Source organism: Gadus chalcogrammus, chromosome 19 (genome assembly GCF_026213295.1).
Source record: "Gadus chalcogrammus isolate NIFS_2021 chromosome 19, NIFS_Gcha_1.0, whole genome shotgun sequence".
Classification (NCBI taxonomy): domain Eukaryota; kingdom Metazoa; phylum Chordata; class Actinopteri; order Gadiformes; family Gadidae; genus Gadus; species Gadus chalcogrammus.
Genome location: NC_079430.1, coordinates 18,805,339 through 18,827,820, shown reverse-complemented (window position 1 = coordinate 18,827,820; position 22,482 = coordinate 18,805,339). Strand labels below are relative to the sequence as shown.

Below are 22,482 nucleotides of genomic sequence, written 5' to 3'. Positions count from 1 at the left end.
CTAGGGGTGCACAACATTATATACTGAAGAGTTATTGTTATGTATGCGACCTCGTTGTCCCTACAATATGGTCTGTTCCATAATAATGTCATAATGCAAATATGTATACATTTCCAGAAATGTGAACAAAACAAACACAATAACTGTTTTATAACAGAAAATACTGTTTAATTTTAAATGTATAAAAACAGACAAGACTGGAGATATGTGCATCACAACAATTACATTTCTGTCCAGAAGTTAGATTACATACCTTCTATTAAAAACACAAGAATAAGCGATTGTACAATGTGGCAGTATTTGTTAATATTGTTATCTTACAGAGAAAAATAATAAAAAGTAAACCTTTGTGTATTACAACATAAAAAAGTCAGTCATCTTTAATCTGCTTTATATTGGATATCAGCAAGAAGTAGGACTAGTTCAATTGTTGAAAGCCGATTCACAGAGTATACAGGTCATTGTATATCACTGATGTATATTACAATAATTTAAGATTTGTTTTGTTACCTTGTCAAATGACTGAAATGTACTATGTGGCCATGACCTTATTTGAAATTTGAGCAAACATTGTAAAAAAAAAACTCAACACTGATATGAGTAATATATTTCTTGGCACACTGAACACTCAAAGTGCTTCTATTTACAAAGTAAATACATCAACTGCTCTGTGTTCAGGTGTTTGTAACAGTGGGAGATACAGGTCATCTACACAGAGGGGATGACCTGTGCAGAATTCAATTCCATGGTTAGACATGGCTTTCATAATACTGCCGTTAAAAAAATGGCACATGACAAAAAAACAAGCATTCAACAGTGTTTAAGTGAGATGAAAACTGTTTTAAAAAGACCACACTTAGAGTGTCTGGGTCAATACAATATATAATACAACACAATCATCGCACAACTCGCATGCACCATCGGTACTGTAACTCTTTGTTTTTGTGTTGCATATAATAAGTGGTTATGGGATGGTCAACAAGCATTTCATATCGTCTCCTTCAATCCTGTGACACGGTAATAACCTCAACATATAAGAGATCTTCCAGAGTGCAAGATGAGACCAGAACCAGGTCCGAACAGATTGTTCCTATTTTGGGGTTTAACTGACACATTCTTCTTTTGATTCAGATACACGCCATTAGTGCACAGGAAGGGCTAAGGGGAATGCTGCTTGGAACATTGAGGACATATGGGTTTTAAACCAGTCCCTTCCAGATGCGAGGTGAACCCCCTAGCCACTACAACAACCTCCCCTGCTCTTTCGACAAAAAACCTCAATGGAACGTTTCAGCGCGACATTTTCTCCACCGACGTACGTTACTTTTATTTGGATTCATAGAGGTACGTTCTGGTGTAGCCGTCAGTGATTATGTTTAAGGCAACCTATACAATGGCACACATGTGGAAAAACATTATTATTCGGCAGGTTTTGTTTTTCCTACGAGTGGTTTGTCCTAAAACAAGTCATATTTGATCTTTACGCCTATTTGGGATTGGCCAATTATGCATAATTATGCATAAGCATAATAATCTACCGTCTTTGGTTCGGGGGGGAGGAGGAGGAGGAGGAGGAGGAGAAGGAGGAGGAGGAAGAGATGCATTCAAGCCAAGTCCTTTTCATCGCAAAATACTTTTGTCATTTGTGGTGACTTTTGTAAAATGTCTTTTAACCTTTGAAGTGAAGACAGTAAACTACTTCCACTTTCATTTTCACTTTCTGTAGGCCTATATCATGTTTCTCTCCGTCTCCATTCAGGATCGGGATCCTTGCTTACGATGTCACCCGAATCGTGTTTCTACAGTCTTCAGAAATCCAGCTCCAGCTCCAGCTTTTCCTCCTTGCCCTTCGGGTGCTGGGGTTTCTCCTCATCGTCCTCGGGCGGTTTCAACCGCTTGGTCACCAGCTTGAGGTTGGCCTCGTGGATGATGACCTGGGTCAGGTAGCGCTCCCGCTTGATCTGCTCCCTGACATGGACCGGCACGTCGGGGATTATGTAGGAGAGCACGAACTTGGTGAAGTAGACGATGTGCTGGAGGAGGAGGAGGAGGAGGAGGAGGAGGAGGAGGAGCAGGAGGAGGAGGAGATGTATTCAAGCCAAGTCCTTTTCACAACCAATTATATTCTTTTAACCTTTTAAGTGAAGAGGGTAAACTACTTTCACCTACATTTTCACTTTCAGTATATCATGTATCTTTCTGTATCGATCTTATTCCATATTCTATTTATTTAACCATTGCGTGTCTTGTAATAGATTCAATCTTTCAAATGCCTTTCATTGGTAAATGCATTTGTTTGGCTAGAAGAGCCTGTAGAGTATTGAGCTTTCATTTTTTTTAGATGGTGCACTTTGTCAAATGGATTTTACAAGGTCAATATTAATAGATTATTCATGCCGGCTTCGAGAAGCATGCCTTTAAGAGCTTGTACATACCTCAACAACGATTATGAAAGCCATCTTGGCAGCGATCACATGCCAGTACTGCATATTGTACTGGTATTCTTTGTGATGGCCCGGGGGATTCCGGAAATCCCGATAGCTGAAAGGCCGAGATAAACATCTGTTAGTTTCCACCCACACAAAACCACCTGGAAAAACACATACGCCTGTAATTTCCACTGAAGCCCATTCATTCAAATAAAGTTCAAGTACAATTCTATCACATCAAATTAAAACAGACTTCCATATTTAATTTATTTAAACATATTTTGAAATGAACCCTAAAATCGACTTTTATTTTGAAAGGGTAATCTGTTGAGTCGGTAAGTATACCGGCAGGTGGAGCTGTTCTTGAACCAGTAGGGTGTGTTGTGGGGCCTGCTGAAGTTGGAGAAGTCATCGATGTTGAAGATGGACAGGGTGTTGTTGATGTAGCCACTCATGGTGCTCTCGGCATGGTCGCCGTAGGGGAAAACCGAGAAGGACCAGTAGTACACCAAGCGGGGGATCATGTCTGAGCTAAAGGCGATGATCATAGCCTGGGGAAAGACACATGGAGGGGGAAGGCAGAGTCAATGCAACACAGAATAACACAACCAAGGCTTTGGTCAAAGTTAAGACAGAGTGAATATACCTTATGAGAGTCATTACGGGACTGCTAGGGGTTAGACATTCAACGTGACGTTTTAAAACGAATACAGAATATTTTACAACAGTAATCTTTACCTATGATGAACTGCTATACAAATAAAGTTGAATTGAATTGTTTGTTTTTTAAATAAAATCAACTCTCTCATCTGGTTCGGGGCTGATAATGGATGTACTTGTGTAAAACCTTCAAATATAAACCTGATAACTTTCATTCCGATTACTGTTATCTAACTAACAAACGCCACATTTTGTACCGAAAAGGAAGTAACACTCTAATAAAAAAAACGTCTTCCATAATTTCCCACATTAAATCATAATAACAAAATCCAATGCCGAAAAACAAAGAGTAGATTCACATCATGACATGGGACGACTCCTGTCCTGTCACATGACACAGGCTGGGGGTTTGTGGGGGTCAGTGGGTCACATGACCACACCAGCCACTCACGTTGGTGACCACGGCCAGGATGGCCACGCCCTGAAGGATGGGCTGCCAGGCGCCGATGTCCTGGGCCTTCTCGGGCACCATGCGGCGGAACTGCGTGGTGATCTTCCAGGCGTCCACGCGGATCTCAAACAGGTTGTTGACCAGCGCCAGGACCGGAGCCAGGGGGAAGGAGGCCACGAACAGGGTGACGAAGCCGAACTGGATCACTGGAGCAGAGCGCAAGACGGGTGAGGTACAGAATAAGACTTCTAAATCCTCACGCCTTTGATCAAACAAAGACATGCAAATAAGAATACCTTTAAGAATAAGAATAAGATTGAACTGCAGCTATATGCATAACCTAAGTTAGTACCTACTGCATTAAATACACAATAAGTGCACTAAGATTCACAAAAAAATAATATAATAAACTAATATATAATACATACATAATATATAATAAAATACATCAACATGCAGGATGCCAATGTGAAGGTATATATTAATAAATACAACACAAACACTAAGGAATAGTTGTCTGTGTCTTTACGGCGCAGGATCTACCAGATAGATGGCAGTACTTGGAATCCCAAGACTCTTCCTAGAGTCTAGGAATTCTTTAAATACCTGCCCTGTGTAACCAAGGGTGTACAATGTGTTGCCTAACGTAAACACACAGGCTGAAACATGCATATGCTTTGCCTTGGGGACGCAAAACACACATCGTGCAGTACATGTGTCATGTGACCCAAACTTCGATCTGATTACTAGCTTCATCCAACACCAATTCCTCAAATGAAGAAACAGAGAAGGAGAGAATTTAAGGAATTAAAAAATTAAGAAATTAAGAAACAAAAATGTGTGCAAAAAATGTTGACACAAAAAGAAGAAATTATGAAAATGAAGACTTAAAAAAAAAAAAAGAAAAAAAAAAAAAGATTAAAGAACCAGCAACAAATAAAAAATATATGGGAATAAATGAAATAAGCACAGGGTGCCTACCCATCTCAAGGTATTCGTAGAACAGCCCCAGCTTGCCGATGGGCTGCAGCTGGTAGTCCTGCTCCCAGCGCGGGATCACCTTCTCCGAGCCGACCTGCGTGCAGTGGCGGAAGATCAGGTTCTTCACCCACCTGCAGCGCCGGGGAGCCAAGGGGGGTTAGGGGGTTACGCTCAGAGCCCAAAGGTACTCGGTTCGAGTCCCCAGCCTCCTAAGACGCTCCTATCCCCTACCTGCTCCTTAATGACACGCGTTTGAATTAAGGGGGAGTTGCATTGAGTGAAAGCGTCTACTGAATGACTAAAGAGCAAACGTTTCTTATCTGCCACTTTTTCTTTAGTTTGAGTTCTACTGGTGGTAAAAATCCACAATGGTGTTGATTCTTACTCCCGGGATTTATTTTTAATTAAAGCAGTATGTTTACTCGATGGATGTCTGTTGGTTTAATAATACTGCTTTGCCTCTGGGCATTGGCGTTTTCATGCATCTCTTAATAGCTTGAATATGTTTACACATGTCACTCCTTGCAGTTGTAACACTGTGTGCTACACAAGGGTCTGAAAACGTGGAAGGCCTCAGGGTTAGGCCTGTGGACTTTGGGGGAATGTAACGCAGTTCCCTTCCGCCGGTGCATTATCTTGCCCCTTAACAATGATATAAAGGGGAAAGATAATATTGATAATAATATGGTAATAATAATTGATAATAATATGCATAATGATGCGATCGTGAATCATAGGAGTGATTCTTCACATGGTCCACGTACGGGAGCAGGACCTCCTGGATGTTGTTCCAGATGGCTTTGCCCCCCATGATGACGGTCAGCTGGGTGGTCAACTCCATCAGACACCCGCCCGGGTCGCACTACGGCAAGCACAAAGAGTCAAAGTTCAGAACTCAGAGGGAGTGAATCAGATGAACACATAAGGTGAATAGATAACATAATCATATAAACTGACTAGATAAAGAGGTAGTAGATTAAATAGTAAGGCACCTCACTGATACATGGTTACACAGACTGTACGGAAAGCGAGATAATTATTAAAACCACAACAATATAAAGTGCATAAATACTTCTGCCACCAAGGGTAGGCCAGGACCTAGATAACAGTTAGAACAGATTTATTTTCAGCTTTAAAGACAACATTACCCAATCAAAGGGAATTTATCCGACCTCGTTAACTCTTTCCCAATTGGATTATTTCCCAATCGTATTCCAACAAATTTATCTTTCCCTTCCCCCTGTAATGTGACATCAACATGTCAGAGCGGGCAGGCTGCACTGTCTCCCTCCCACTCGTATACAGGTAAGCCTGCAATAGTCTAGCACAGTATTTTTCAACCTGTGGATACTGCAGGTGTGGGATTGCATTCTTGAAATAGACACATTTACAATAATGCAAAAAGAGTGTTCCATTGTAATGTTTTCCATTTATGTTTTGTGATAAATTGTGTTTGCTAATTAAACACACTGGGAGCGTAAACAACATTGCTGAATTTCTCTTTCCACTGTTTCCAACTGTGGCCTTGACTGGTTAAGATACAACTGGCTAGCAAAGGGAGGACATGGTGAAATCCACTTCCCGCTACAATTCCTCCCACCCTAATATCCTGTTTCTCACCGAAAACATCCCGTTGAACTAATCAAATCCCTGTCTTTAATCTGAAGGGTTATGAAAAGATTTGAAATACCGGTTTGAGACTCAAGTCCCAATTCATTCACCTCCTCATTGCGGTACTTTCCCAGCAGGTACACCGGCTCTTTGGGATATCCCACGACCTTGCCCTTAGCGAAGGCGATGTAAAAACAGGAAGAGTAATAGTTGACGAACTGAAAGAGGAACATCTTGAGGGTGAGGCTGTTCTCATACTCAGTCTTGGTGCGAGGAAGCTCTGTTGGAGGGTGAATGGAGAAGAGAGAGAGGGATGTTGCTACTGACAAAGCACTAGAACTCAATTAACTGGAGGCTAAAATAGTATGAAACTACTACGGCTACATCTACAACTACTGCCATTACTACTACTACTACTACTACTACTACTACTACTAGGAAAGAGGAGGATAAGAAGAATAAACAAATCATTCATTTCATTCATCATGTCTTTGAAAAATGATGGTTCAGTAAATGAACAAAACAGCCCTTCTAATAAATACAATATAGTATTTCAGGTGAAAGAGCATATTTTCTAAGAAAAGCCACATACATTTACAACATTTTGAGACATTTATTAAACTATTTATTAAACATTTAGTAAACCGGAACATACAAAACAATACTAAGGAGCCGTAAGGAGGGGGGGTCACTCGTTCTCCCCAAGGACGCCTCCAGGCCGAGGGCCGCATCCATTGCGGGGGATCGAACCCGGAACCCCTTGAACGACGCGACCCCACTCACCAAAGTCGGTGATCCAGATGGCCACTCGCTCGTACAGGATGTTGAGGATCATGATGACCACGAAGCTGATGATGGAGGCGGAGACGGTGGTGGCCATCTGGGGCGTGACATACTCCCTGAAGGGCTCCAGCTCCTTCAGGTCCTGGGCCCGCAGCTTGGCGGAGAAGGCGAAGAACACGGCCAGGCGGTACACGATGATGGCCACCACCGACGCCAGGATGAGCAGGATCTGAGGAGAGGACATATCCAAGATATATATATATACATATCCATGATATATATCGCATTATTATTATTATACCCAGCTCCACTCATAATCATCGATGGATTCCCAGTACCCTTCTCCTCCAAAGTCAAGAGCCTCGGCGTCATCCTGGACAACACCCTCTCATTCGCACCCCATATTCACAACATCACCCGGACTGCATTCTTCCACCTCCGCAACATCGCCAGACTCCGCCCATCAGTGACCCAATCCAGCACTGAAATCCTAGTTCACTCATTTGTCACATCACGCATAGACTACTGCAACGCCCTCCTCACCGGACTCCCCACCAAACTCATCAACAGACTGCAGATCATTCAGAACTCAGCCGCCCGGATCATCACCCGCACCAAATCATCTGACCACATCACCCCTGTCCTCATTCAACTTCACTGGCTCCCAGTACACTACCGCATCCAATACAAAACCCTACTCCTCACCTACAAAGCTCTCCACAACCTAGCCCCCAGTTACCTCTGCGACCTCCTCCAAGAATACACTCCCTCCCGCTCCCTCCGCTCAACCTCTGCTGGACTACTATGTATCCCAACATCACGACTCACTACAATGGGTGCCCGGTCATTCAGCTGTTCAGCACCCAGGCTCTGGAACTCCCTCCCCCCACACATAAAACAGTCAGACACCATTACAACCTTCAAGTCACAACTCAAGACTCACCTGTTCAAACTCGCACACAACGTCTAACTGATCACTGTTTTGATTGTTTCTTTGTTTTGTTTTGTCTTGTTTTTGTTTTATTTATTTCTTATTTATTATGTTTATTTATGTATTTATTTATTTATAACTATATATAACTATATGCTCTGTAAGGTGACCTTGGGTGTCTTGAAAGGCGCCTCTAAATTAAATATATTATTATTATTATTATTATATTATATACATATCCATGATATATATATATATATATACATATCCATGATATATATACATATCCATGATATATATATATATATACACATATCCATGAGATATATATATATGTAGATAAAAACAAAAAATATATATCTATATAGATTGAAAAAATATATATCTATATAGATTGAAAAAATATATATATATAAATATATACATAAATTATTAAAAAAAACAATATATATAGCCCTAATATTTTTTTATCTATAGATATATATATTAATTATTCACATAAAAAAATATATAAATGTGTTACATAAATAATATAATTGGACCAGCTGCATCTGAGTGTGACATTTATGATAGTATTTTTTGTTTCAGATACAATATCATAGGATTTATAATAATCACAAAAAAATATATAATATAATATATAGGGCTGTCAGTTAAACGCGTTATTAACGGCGTTAACGCAAACCAATTTTAATGGCGTTAATTTTTTTATCGCACGATTAACGCAAATTCATATTTAAAAAAGATATACGTTTTTGTTTTTTTTTATCTTTGGGTCAAAACAAAGAAGCAGTAGCCTGACTGCTATGTTCAGGGAAGTATGTTTGTATGTTCATCGTTTAATTGCACTATAGACTTTTTTTTGTATCTTCCTGTTTTGATCAGCATATGCCAATGTTGTTATCAATAAAAAAACATTTGCACAAGGCAAGCCGATGCACTTCTCCATGTTGATAAGAGCATTAAAATGAGAACAATTAATGGGACAAAGAAATCAAGGGATATTTAGCATCGAAAAAAGATTTCAGATTAATCGCGATTAATCGCGAGTTAACTATGGCAATGATGCGATTAAATATTTTAATCGCTTGACAGCCCTAATAATAAGATAATAAAATAATAAATATATTTTTTTGTTTAGCCTATATAGAAAATAATCAACACTTTTATCCAAAGCATCTTACAACACTGTCTGAGATCATTCAAGTCTTGGCCTGGCCAACCCCAATAATACTTCATACTAATATTAACCAATCAAGCAGGCTTTTACCCAGAAGAGGACCGTCCCGATTCCCAAGGACAACCGGATACACCGTCCACACGCAGTGTACGGCACCTTCTCTTTGGCCTGCAGAAGAACGAAACCAGACCATAGGATCATTCCATACCTTACCTTCAAAAAATACTCAGTACGAAGGCCAGTACAAGCACTCATTGACACACATTTGTCTCTTATTACTTTGACTTTATCAAGACTGTTAATTAAAATTCCATGAATGACTTTTGCTTGTAAATGTGATAAAATAGTGGATTTGATCAATGGTTCGCATGACCGCCAGGACTACAAAGATGGCTGCCACGGTCAGGACTACACCAGAGCTCGTACCCTGGTGATGGGGTTGATCCTCTCGTGGGAACACTTTGCCTCGTACTCTGGCCTCGGCTGCTCCTCCTGCTCCAGGAACTCCACCGTGTCCCACTCGTACTCCAGCTCCGCCTGGTACCGCTTCCAGAACTCCAGGAACAGAGTCACTAGGAGGAGGAGGAGGAGGAGGAGGAGCAGGAGGAGGAGAAGGAGAAGAAGAAGAAGAAGAAGAAGAAGAAGAAGAAGAAGAAGAAGAAGAAGAAGAAGAAGAAGGAGGAGGAAGAAATATGTTTGTTTTTGATTTCATGATATAAATACTATGACATTAATGTCATAGTTAACTATGATTAATCGCGATTAATCACAAATTATTTTCTATGCTATATATCCCTTGATTTTTTTGTCCCATAATTCTTGCACTTAAACATGGTGAAGTGCATCGGCTTGCCTTGGGCAAATGATTTTTTATTGATAACAACATTGGCATATACTGATCAAAACAGGACGATACAAAAAAAAGAGCCATTAAACGACTGCTTTGAACAAATGTCATTTGAACATAGCAGTCAGGCTACTGCTTCTTTGTTTAGAAAAAAGAAAAAAAGAAAAAATTAAAAAATTAAAAAAAAAAAAAAAAATTGCGTTAATCGCGCGATAAAAAAATTAACGCCGTTAAATTTGGTTTGCGTTAACGGCGTTAATAACGCGTTTAACTGACAGCTCTAGTAATTAAGTAATTTTGTGTTCTTAGTGTTATGCGTTATTTCAAGTTATTATCAATAAAAAAATGTTGCTTCCCAAAATGTACAGCATTCTTGAATTTCTGCAAAGGAGATATGATATGAGACAGACAATGACTTCATTATTAAAACAAAACTCACCCCAGACTGACATGAAGACAGCAAACACCAGCGTGCCAAAGTTATCGAATATACAAAGTTTCTAAGAAGAAAATGAAAGGAAAACACAACACATATATAACCACACAACACACAGTTATATAATGTCTATAGATGAATCACCACCGAAAGAGCATTACAAATTAAAAAAAGATCAACGTACTTTGGATGATTCACACGTGCTGTTGAGCCTCCAGTAGGTGCACTCGAGGTCACACTGCGGACACATTATTATAGCGCCGCCTATGTTGGGGTCACACACCTCCTTGCTGAAAGATCACCCCGACAGGAGACAGAGGTTAGACATGCTTATTTACCTATATTAAAAAGTAACGGCAGAACAAACTGGTATTAGAAACTGGAATAGCATGAATACTAATGTAAATATAATATTTATACTGATCAAAACTATTATTCAGCAGGTTAAAAGTATCATTCTTAAGATTTTGGCCATATGCAGCCCTATTCAAGCACTACAAATCGTTGTTTCTTATAACATGCCAGCTTTCATGAGTTGGGGCATCCACTCCAAGCCATGAGGTTCTGGGTTTGATACCAAACGGCAAAAAGACTAACCGCTATCTGCTACTTAAAGCACATGTATCTTAGTTCACTATAAACCGCCTTGGATTGAAGAATGAAATTGAAGAATGAAAGATGGTAAAAGGAGAAATAAGAAAACAAGAAAGAAAGACAGTTAGAGGGCAGGAAAACTAAACAAGGCCGAAAGAAAGAGAAAAAGAAAAGGAGAGAAAGAGAAAAAAGCAAGAAAGGAGGAAAAGACAAAAAGGACGACATACAAACCGACAGACTGACAGAATGAAAGAAAGACCAACCAAACCAGAACAGGACACACAGACCGTTGCCCAGTAGCAGTACCTCCATGTGCTGGTCTCCTGGGTGTGGTAGCCGTATATGAAGCAGCCCAGGCCCACGGCCGCCGCCAGTGCCAGCATCAAGGTGTAGAAACCCAGCCAGGCAAAATAAATACCAATCTTCTCGCCGTAATACTTTCTGTGGACGACCATAATAATAATTGTGAGGAAGACTTCACACATAGTTGTTTTCGATCCATACCATAACATACAGTACCATACAGCGCAATACCAAACTAAACACGATTCCTGCAACTGCTTTTTTTGCTGCGCCATTTTGTGGCAGCCGCCATTTTTTTCGGTGCAAGTCTTATCGAATGAGTGTCTGCTGCTGACAGTGAAATTGACGGCGGCAGTTGGGTTTGTATGGATGTGGATGATGTTAGGCAATGGCCCCCAGTTAGTGAGTTCCTTGTATGGACGGCAATCTTAACATTATTAAGACGTTTAAAAACACGTTAATGTGTTTGTTGGAGCATCTGAGAGCTGCACAGCTTTCCCGAACTCCTAGACATCGTCGATATATGTAACGAGTAAAGTTAAAAGTAGAATAATATACACTTCTTACGACAGCGTGTGTTCAATGGCGCCTTGTATGCTACTGGTATTTTCCCAGATTCCTGTGTACCATAGCATATGGTTACACACTGTACTATACCCCAACACACCACACCATAGGCTCACTACCCCATAATTACCTGATTAGGTCGAGCGGTTGCATTTTGTAGAAGCTCTTGGGATGGGCCCATTCTTCGTAGAGCAGCAGTCTCTCGTTGGGGCTGCCCAGTTCCGTTGACCTGACGTTAAACCTGCACTGAAGAGCACAGGTAACAGGTAAGAGAGTTTGCAGAGCGTTTGCACAAACAACCATTTTGTTACTGATTGGTACAGCAGCAGAGAAAACATGGAGAAATGTGTTTGCATCAAGTGTAGTGTTAGAACATTATTGGGGTCGGGATTTTGGGGTCCAAAATAAATTTAAATTTTGAAGTAAAAAAAAAGTAGTAAATAGTTCTTGGATCAATAAATAATGTAATAACTAAAAATTAAAGATTATCTAACACACATTAATAACAAAAAAATAACTATTTATTCTATAAAAAATAAATAATAATGCTTTTCTGACTCACATCGTGGAGAGGGTAGGCTGCCTTGTAGACTCCACTGTCCAGCAGCTTAGTGATGCCAAACTTCTTGATGTTGCCTCTGATTTCATACGGCGCGCGGTTCAGGATGTAGTACGCCTGTAAAACACAGCAAAAAACATTTGTTAATAGGACTGTAAAGGAAGGGTTTTAATGTTCTTTTCAGTTTAACGTTGATTAGCATCAGTGCAGTTAGCATCGGTAAAGTTATAATTGATATACTAAATAGCATCAGAGAATATTTTCATGGTTACTAAGTGCCATTCTTCCAAATGCAAAAAAATATTAAATACATTTTACTTAAAAAAAGATATTAAAATATACTACACTAACAAAAATGTCACTTCAACACTAGGCAGCTAGCTCAACGTTGGCCTCAAGTCCGACCGTGGACATCGGGCGGTTCTAGGGGGGGGTGCTAGCAGGGGCCAGTGACCCCTCCAAACGTTTTTTCTTTTTCTTTTAACCACCGTCCGGACGCGGGTTCGGGGCCCCATTCTGGCCCCCCCATGAAGATTGGTCTAGAAGCGACCTCTGTCGGGGTCAGAGCATGGACAGGGTCAGAGACCACCTAACTGCCGATGTCCGAATCAACCAGATGCATCATGGGGGATAAACCACTCGCCATGCGGCTCCTCATGGAGGGGGTGAAGAAGTTGTCCTGGTCCTTGACGTAGAAGTACTCCAGGCGGTCCTTCTCGAAGGGCGCGGTGTAGAAATCGGCCTCCGTGCCGATCTTGTCCTCGCTGGGGTAGAAGTGCTTGGTGACGCAGGAGAAGAATCGCCACGGCGACGGGCGCGACGCCAGGTCGTTGGGCTGGATGGGCAGCTTGATGTGCAGCACTTCGGCGTAGGTGCACAGCACGTCCCAGGGCATGTGCACCTTCACGAAAATCAGCTTGTCGTCCACCACCTTGAGGGGGGGGGAGAAGTAATTTGGCGATCCGTTGCTTAAAACGCTTTTCCTGAGTGCTACATTTACATTTAGGGCAATTAGCAGACACTTTTATCCAAAGCGACTTACAATAAGTACATTTGTCAGAAGAAAGAGAAACAATATATTGCTGACGGACGGTACAGTAAGGATGTTGTTCATAGAACCAAGTGCCGAGTACTAACAATCGCGAGGTTAACCCCTTCCCTGTATACAACAAAGACAGCTAGGATAAGATGCTATGCCAAGTACTGTTCTTTGAGTGCAAGGACGTACACCATACACTAGGTGCGTGCATTAAGTGCTTACAAGAGGGTTCGTTTTGTAGTGTGTGTGATTAAAGACATTTTAAATCGTACACATATCGATCATGTTAACATAATAATGATCCGCAAGGGATCAGGCGAAGGCATTGCCTTTTAAATAACCAATCTAAATCTTTCTAACCAACCCGCTATTCATTACGTCAATAGAATAGAATATAATCTTTATTTGTCATTGGGTTAAATACAGTGTATTTACACAACGAAATTAAGGTGCACATCTTGTTCAGTTCTTTTAAAAAAATAAAATATTTAAAGAATAAATAGAATACAGTACGAAATATTAATAAATACATAACAACAATAACCCCAATAACCCTTCCCCCCAATAACCCCTCCAAGGCACATTTAAGTGTCCGACACCCTCCCCACCCTCCCAGACAACAACCCTCCCGCCCACATATGTCTAAATAGCAGCAGGTCCAGGAAGGTAAGCATAATAAGGAATGTCCAGAGGTAGTGGGGATCGTTCATGTGGTTGTCTATGTATTGCACAGGGGTTATTGTTTGTTTAGCGTACGTATGGCCCAGGGGAAGAAGCTGTTGGTTAGTCTGGTGGTGCGGGATTTCATTGACCTGTATCGCCTGCCAGAGTGAAGCAGATCGAACAGGTGGTGAGCAGGGTGCGCAGCGTCTTTTAGAATGGATCTGGTCCTGTTTCAGCAGCGGGAGCTGTGAGCTGTGCCTATGACCCTCTGATGAGCTCACCGTACATTTGCTACACTAAACATAATAAAAAGCACCGAACGAGAGAGCTCAGAGCCGCTGCATGGCAACGAATAACCCCAATAACCCCAATGATAGGCCATACATACGTGGAGATTCAGCAGCTCTAGACAGATTGAAATGTATAGTCCCTCAATGCCCACTTTGTGTTGAACGTCCACCAATAACCCCCCAGCACCACCCCCCCCCCCCCCCACCCATCCCCAGGGCCCACTTACTGATCGGGTAGCCTCCAGCGCCATACCCATCTTCATCAGACTGGCCTCCAGATACTCCCGCCGTCGCTATGGGAACAGAGGAACAGGAAATGGAATGAGATTTGTTTGTTGACAAAGAAGCCCATCAGTGTACTGTGAGGGACGCACAATCATAGTTCGATGACGCTCTGGGGTTGGCCGTTTGCCAAATTTGCAGACTGACTTTCTTTCTCGGAGGACTGTGGTTTGGTTCGAAGTGACTTTTTAAGATAAAAGAGCGCCTTTATTGTACCATTCATATGGTTTCCATTATTAAGCTATGTGAAATGGAATGGTACCTCTGGGAAACTTGAATTTCCTTTGGGATCAATGAGGTACTTGTTTAGCTATTCAAGTTTGGTTGGCCATTGCTGGGTTGATTCTGCAAGGGTTCTAGGTTAGCAGACACTTTTATCAAAGCAAAGTGCAAGTGAGGCATTCCTTGCATTATCACCATTTTCCCAGAATTGTATCCAATTACTTCTAGAACTACTTAGTTACGCCCCGTGCCCACTACCTCCGTCAGTTGTCCGTTGCCCATTGACTTTGAATGGGGACGGTCGCGCAATGCATTGTGGATCCGTCCGTTGACTTGGAGCGTTCGCCACCGTCAAAAAGTTGAAAAATGTTCAACTTTTTCGGCAGCGACGGTTCCGTCATCCAATCAGATCGCGTATGCAAATTTAAGCACTGTGACGCGACTCGGGCTCTGACGATACTGGAAAGCGGGAAAGCGGGTCTTCTTGCCTCGCAACAAGCAGGAAGAAGCGGGAAGAACCCGGCGAAGCGATTTGATTGGCTGACGGTTGCCTCTGCAAAGACTACTCCCCCATCCGTCAGCCACGCCTTCCCACGTCCGTTGACTGACGGTGCAGTGGGCACGAGGCGTTAGACAGGCTTAGACTGTCAAAGACCAAAATGAACTGAATTGCTACCCAGGAATTTTTCTAAAAACATTTTAACAGCCGATTGAGCCATGGCTGTTGCTCAACAACTATAACACATGGCTAGACAATACTCAGTTATTATGATCCTTCTAACATCAGTAGACAGAGAACAACAGTACAAAAGGAGGGGGTGGAGAGTGCTGTGGCTAGGGTGTGACTCCCCACCACAATGTTCAGGGTTACATATCCCAATGTCTGCCTGTCTACCTGTAGCCATTCTTGAGCAAAAGTCCTAACAACCTTGCTACTCCTCATTCATTTAAATATATACTGAAAGACACTTTGGATAAAAGGATAAATGGATACAAATAAAAAGCTAATACGAAATAGTACTGCATGGGGATTCGGCCTGCTTAATTATGTACTAGCAGGTGTGTGTGTTAATATTTACGACAAGATGAAAACTTTTATTGTAATATATAGCAAATATTTAACACGATCATGGTCAACATTTGTTTAAATATGAAGAATTGTGCTACACAAACAATTCAGTATCCGTTCATAAGAATGACATAGAGTTGACATACAGCAAAGCGAAAGGCATAGATTGCAACTGATTTTGTTGAATCATTCCCTCAAAGTAATTAACGCCCCGACAATCAGAGCACGGTGAAAGAATTATACCGTTGATTTAGCTACAGTGTACTTTAGCTAATTTCATACAAATCTTTCTCGGCTGTAGTTCCTGACACAGAATAATATTGCTGACGCAGAGTGAGGTAAAGCTCTTTGCAGTCATCTTTTACAAAGACATTTTAAAATTGGTTTTAATCTATGGTTTGAACCTTGAACGCAGTCAAACAGAAGTCTCCAGATAAAGGGAGGTAGGGAAAAAGGTAAGCATTTTCAAAAATAGAATAAAAGGAAGTTCATTTAAATTGAGTCAAATTAATAGCTGAGACTAGGCCATGTCAGAGTGAGATGACAGTTTGACTTTATAGGAAATGAGATCCTCATCCAGCTATGCATTGTTCTGCAAAAACAACAGCAAATCAAAAGACTCTGTTGCATCATGGGAGAATAGATATTCTGGGCATGGGATTAGAGTGTAAGATTGCCTTGGTGTCTGTGGTTCTTAAGGTTAATTAGCGGTTAAAGTCAGCCTTTAAAGTCAGATTTCCAAACCCCATAGTGGGGAAATAGCTCAATCCAGGTTGTAGGTCCAAACTACAATATGTCATATTTATAGATATGGTCCATTTCCATTCCATTCCCCTTTTCTCTTCTATTGCAGAACCAGAACCATTGCAGAACCAAATAACTGATAATATACTTATCCCGGGGGATTTGTTTCTGCATAAAAATAGACTGACTGAAATAGTAAAAATATGTGCAAAAGTACAAATGTATAACAAGGCAATACTAAAATAGAGAAAAAGTATACATCAAATATACGTTACTACAAAGTAAACAGACTAGCAGTGTCTATGCTTTTAAAATCATATTTATTTTTTAAGTATTTGAGGATTACGGTTGTGGTTCAGCTCATTCTAGGTAAAGTGGCTCTAAATTGCGTAGTTGCATGGTTGTGAAAGACCAAGCCTACACACCTGGCACCGTAGATACATAGCTAGAAATATGCTCACACACACACACACACACACACACACACACACACACACACACACACACACACACACACACACACACACACACACACACACACACACACACACACACACACACACACACACACACACACAACGTGTGACTCTAACGTGAAAAACTTGAAAAAGAATGGCAGGCAGACCAGTTCTCTTTTCTGTTCAGTCAAGGGTATAATTAACTGTATTTAGGGTATACGAGTACATTCAGTTACGGAAGGCAAATATCATAGAGCACGCTTATAGCAACCCTCAAAAAGGTACAATGATTAAGGCTTGTTTTGCATGGGTATGCAAAACAAATTTGCATACAAATGAATGAATGTCAAGCTAGGCCTAAATATGTATTCCACAGCGGTAAATCATGGTTGGAACAAATGTTTGGTACAATAGCAGGTTAAAGTAAAGAGATATGTCTCTCTATAAAGTTAATTCAGAGGCCAGATACCATTCTTACACGGTAACTCACTCCCTTGACAAATACTCAAAAGTAAATATTAAAAGCTGCCACTGTGTGTGTGTAACGAGAAGGATACAATGTAGTATGTTCAAACATATACAGGACATGAAGTCAATCCAATATTGACTATTGTTAATGTTCATAGCCAACTCTCCTCACAACACAGAGCAAATTGATGAAAAGTGTAAAACAAAAAACATGAATTACACAGATGATTGAGTTGGTGTTGCACAGAGCCTAAAACAATGTCAAAAATGAACGTCTGATGAAGAACTTGGTACCTACTGTTTAACCAATTCATGATCCTTTCATGAGAACACAACAGAATTTATGCAGCAATGATGGTGAATATGTTACTCATTTTGAGTAACACCATAACAACAAAGACCAAAACATGCCTTTCCGCCACAACCTCAAACCATACTTGGCTCATACCAAGAAATCACTACGTTTACTACATTCATCATTGTTATGTCAGGTTTTACTTTACATGCTCATCTAGCATTCGATAAAACCATTTGAAATAGGTTTCGGGATGGGTACTGTGTGTCACTCACTGGCTTCTATTGTGTCCGTCTTTGAACGTGTCCGTCTTTGGACTAATTTGTGTCCGTCTTTGAACGTGTCCGTCTTTGGACTAATTTCTTAAAAAGGTACCGCACAAGTTTATTATTACGACTTCAATTTAAGTTTTCGCAGAAGCTTTTATCCCAGGAGCACCTGACCCCCATCGATCTCACTGAGAACCACGTGTGGAAACGAAAAGGCGGGGGGGGAACCAACGGTTTCGTGTGACTCACCTTCTTGCGCTGAAACGTGTGCCTCTTGTCGAAATCCTTCTTGTCCTCGTCCTCGTACACCAGGACGAAGTCGATGCGCCGCACGCCGTCGTTGAAGAACAGCGAGTCGTGCTTCCCGTTGAAGTCGGCCTGCGGGGAGAAGCACGGGGCGCTAGACAACTCCACAACGCGGTACTCAAACAGCTCTTCCTCCATCAGGTCATACATGACGTCCGTCGAGAGGAGACCCCGGGGATCTCTGAAGAGACCACGATCCTACGACTGAGCTGATACCACTGCGAGATATGTCCCCTTTCTTAGTGGCACGATATGCACGTTAAACACACACCGCACAAGGGCTGAACGAGTCAACAGAGCATCTCAACCCTTCACTCTTTTCTGATGAATGCAATGTTTGCCACTCTTGGTGGGGTGGATTGCAAAATGACAAAGGCTTATTTGACTTTGGGGAGTGATGCATGTTTTCCTCACCTGCTCTGCCCTTTTCATGGACGCACCTTCCTGTATGGCCTCATACGTCGGGAGGAACTCCTGCGGGTAAACTGGAAGAAGAAGAAGAGAAGATCCGTGTTTTTGGGATGATGAGGAACAAACTAACAATGTGCCTGAGCAAAAGAAACATCAATTAATAATGTTATTATAATAGCATTACCATTTCGTCGTTTAGGGTTGTCTAAGGCCACGCAAAGTGAAATCCATGAGATACATGTTAAAACAGGCATTCTGCTCAAGGTTCCCTATAGAAAGGCTGTTGACATATGGGATCAACCCCAGTACTTTAGTACCTACCAAGCCATTACACTGTCCTCCTAACCCCAATAAACGATTTGATATAATACACCCCAATGTCCCCAGTATAGCTGCAGGCCTACTTCTAGTCCTGTATGACATATATCTGAATTCACTCTAAGTCATCAGATAAAAGTGAATGCTTAATGACCGAAAGTTACAATTAGCAGTTATAATTAAATGGGTGACATCTACCATAAGAGCACACACATCTTTGTAAACATTACAGAACAAAGTATTTGTGTCCAGTCAATGGATTATGTTAAGCCCTTAATCACAGTAACAGTAAGGGATTCACGCACCATATTTAACACGCCCTTGCCAAAGGGCAAAGAAATCACCAGGCATGGTTAGGAAGGCAATGGAAAGACATAATGGTATTATTACAAGCTAAACCGTTGAACCTGCTTCTGACCAGCACTGGTTTTCACGTTAGCAATCAGCAATACAAGCTGACTGCCACAAACCTCAGTTTCTGTTCTGCTGTTATCATGAGCACCGCAGCTGTGTCATTTAATAACTCATGCCCTCCCCTAACATGGGGGAGGGCATCTTGCGGCTATTATGTGACTCATTTCCGTTCATCTTTTAGCAACTAAAGCAAGCTAACTCTTCTCTGGTTTTCATTGCATGGATGTAGGCGCGCGCACACACACACACGCACACACACACACACACACACACACACACACACACACACACACACACACACACACACACACACACACACACACACACACACACACACACACACACACACACACACACACACACACACACACGTTTCCCCTTCAGGCACTCTACCAAACCCACTTATTCATTACCCTGACTGACTTAACAATGCCAAAGCAACACATTAAAAACCCTGTACAAAACTTTATTAACAAAACTGTAGGGGCGGGAAATGGAATGTACTTGTAACACAAATCCTGTTCTATATGGTCCGGGTGACCACAATGAGATACTGAACTAACCAACCGCAGATGTTGTTTTTCCAAAATAAAAGTTGTCACTTAGTAACACATTGGCACAGGGATCGTGATGTTCACTGCTCGAGTCTTCACAGAAATCCCCCGACGTCAAGCCATCGAATTGCAGTAGAAAGAACTATTTTCCACCCAATGACAGTATGTTGGGTGGGTGTGTCTGTCCCCACAAGTCAGGATGGAGAATGCAGACTTACAGCTCACTGAATGAATAGATTGAAAGAACTTGCCCTGTTGACTTGAAATGACAGGGCATGATAGTGTAGTGGTATGAGGCACCACTGCTACTTAGACACAGGCTTCTGTTTTACCACGCTCTCTCCGTCGTTGTTAATTTAATTTCCATTTGGGAAGAAGGGGAACTTCTCAATCTGAGCCCTTGTTTATTTTTGCATAAAACATGTTATGGTTACTTGTTGAGTTGACATCTCTGGCCAGGGACTCTTTAATTGACTTTTCTTTCATTTTGATTGATTTTTGGTTACTACAAATTAATACTCTTTAGTTTATTGATTGATTTTTCATCAGTTGGTTTGTTATGTGATATTGTTTGTGTGTCAGTTGCGAGCCCTCCTAGCTGTGCCTCTTTCTCGTAGAGCTGAAGGCCGACGGTGGTGGCGGTGGTCCTCCTGGGTGGTGGTGGTGATCCCTTGTGTGCGTGTGCTTCGATTAAGATTTTATTCGTGTGTACTTCACGTTTTTGCTGTGTGTGTGTTTGTGGTGCTCGTTTCTTTTGGATATCACTTTCCCCTGTCGACCACTCCTCCAGCCGGTAAGCATCAGCTTGTACCCATTTCCTTCCCCAGTTAGGCTTACTTTTCTTTTTTATCTTTTTGTGCCAAACCGTGTTCATTATAATAAAGTGTTTTATGTTATTCTTGAACTCCGTCTCCCGCCCTCCCTGATTGAACTAACCTGAGTGTCTTATTGTCAGAGGTGTCAATCATAATCACATAATCACAATAATAGTGTACAGGTCCTTGGGCCCTAACCCAAGGTGGCGTTGTCGGTAACAAAGAGAAGATACTCTGATATAAATTAGTAAATCCTCCTCGTGTCGCCACAATAGGGTTGATTAAAGGTGGATGTTTAGTATAAGGCCTAGTTTTGGGCAAGAGAGTGTAGTGGTTATGGCTAATGTTACTTCCAGCTGAAAGGTACTACATTCAATCCTTGATGTCCACAGTCCACCTGAAGCCATCCTTCCCTTATGGGGCTAGATGCTCCCTGCCCCATGATGACCTGTCAAAATGACCATGCTTTCGATAAAACGGTCTAAAATAATGCTGCACTTCACTTTTGCTCATCTACCAAACAAATGTCCATCTTTGATGGACCAGGGGGATATAAAACTCAATACCAATTTCGTAAACATAAATACTTTGTGCAATGTATAAAAACGCACCTCTCTAAAATAACAACAGCAAGAGCAGTCAATCTTGTTTGAAAAAATACACATATGTGTGTGTCCTGCCCCATGGTCAGTACCACACCACCCCATGGACAGAATGTACCACATCCAATGACCAGTACGCCAACTACCCGAAGGACACTATCACACCTCCCCATGGACAGACAGTACCACAGTACCCCATGGGCAGTACCACACTACCCCATCGACAGACATCAACACACTAGCCCATGGATAGACAGTACCACACCTCCTCATGGACAGTACCACACTACCCCATGGACAGACAGTACCACACCTCCCCATGGACAGTACCACACTACCCCATGGACAGACATTACCACACCTCCCCATGGGCAGTACCACACCTCCCCATGGACAGACATCAATACACTAGCCCATGGATAGACAGTAGTACCACACCACCCCATTGACAGTACCACCCGGCAGTCAGCCGCGCATCGCCAGTCGGACCCTAACCGCGCCCTGCGCGCAGTCTGGAGAGAAAAGGCGTAAAGCTCACCCATGTCTTCGTCTATCATCCCCAACTCTGCCTCTTCCTCCAAAAAGTCCAGCGTTTCGTCCATCTCAAGTATTTCGTTATCGTTCATCTTGGAAGTCTACGGCGGAGGTTTGCTCCTGCAATACTTTAAACAAAGAGTCAGATGAGTTAAGAAAGTGAATGAGAGGGGTCCATCACAAATCCATCCTATTTTTTCAACTTCAGTTGATCCGCAAGGGTCTCCGACCCGAAAACGGTGTAGGGAAGTTTTTACTTCACACAACAGAGACGGGTGGGGTCCGGGTATGGGGAGGGTTTAAAGTCGGCCAGACGGATCGCACAGCTCGGTCTTGATCCGCCCCTTCTTGTTGATTCCTCAGTTTCTGCGACCCGCATCTCTGCAACATGATTCAC

The 22,482-nt window shown here is 41.9% G+C and overlaps 1 protein-coding gene across 1 annotated transcript; it reads right to left on the bottom strand.

Annotated features, from left to right (window-relative positions):
* Nucleotides 1–73: 73 nt before the first annotated feature.
* ano6 (anoctamin 6) lies at nucleotides 74–22,402 on the bottom strand. Its single transcript, XM_056577971.1, has 20 exons — nucleotides 22,090–22,402; nucleotides 18,852–18,922; nucleotides 18,381–18,509; nucleotides 14,552–14,617; nucleotides 12,976–13,263; nucleotides 12,336–12,449; nucleotides 11,904–12,019; nucleotides 11,210–11,344; nucleotides 10,494–10,599; nucleotides 10,313–10,373; nucleotides 9,453–9,598; nucleotides 9,117–9,194; nucleotides 6,916–7,144; nucleotides 6,243–6,412; nucleotides 5,286–5,383; nucleotides 4,522–4,652; nucleotides 3,541–3,746; nucleotides 2,775–2,980; nucleotides 2,436–2,541; nucleotides 74–2,033 (listed from the first exon to the last, which is right to left on the bottom strand). The coding sequence occupies exons 1-20, from the start codon at nucleotides 22,175–22,177 to the stop codon at nucleotides 1,809–1,811; spliced, it is 2,769 nt and encodes a 922-aa protein (XP_056433946.1). The 5' UTR covers nucleotides 22,178–22,402; the 3' UTR covers nucleotides 74–1,808.
* Nucleotides 22,403–22,482: the final 80 nt, after the last annotated feature.

Bases quoted from the DNA above. Each gene is read 5' to 3' on its own strand.
- ano6 (XM_056577971.1), bottom strand. From the start codon at position 22,177: ATGAACGATAACGAAATACTTGAGATGGACGAAACGCTGGACTTTTTG. The intron at 13,264-14,551 runs GTAAGTGGGCCC...CCCCCCCTCAAG, and splicing joins CGCTGGAGGCTACCCGATCA to GTGGTGGACGACAAGCTGAT. The intron at 4,653-5,285 runs GTACGTGGACCA...CCGGCGCTGCAG, and splicing joins ATCCAGGAGGTCCTGCTCCC to GTGGGTGAAGAACCTGATCT.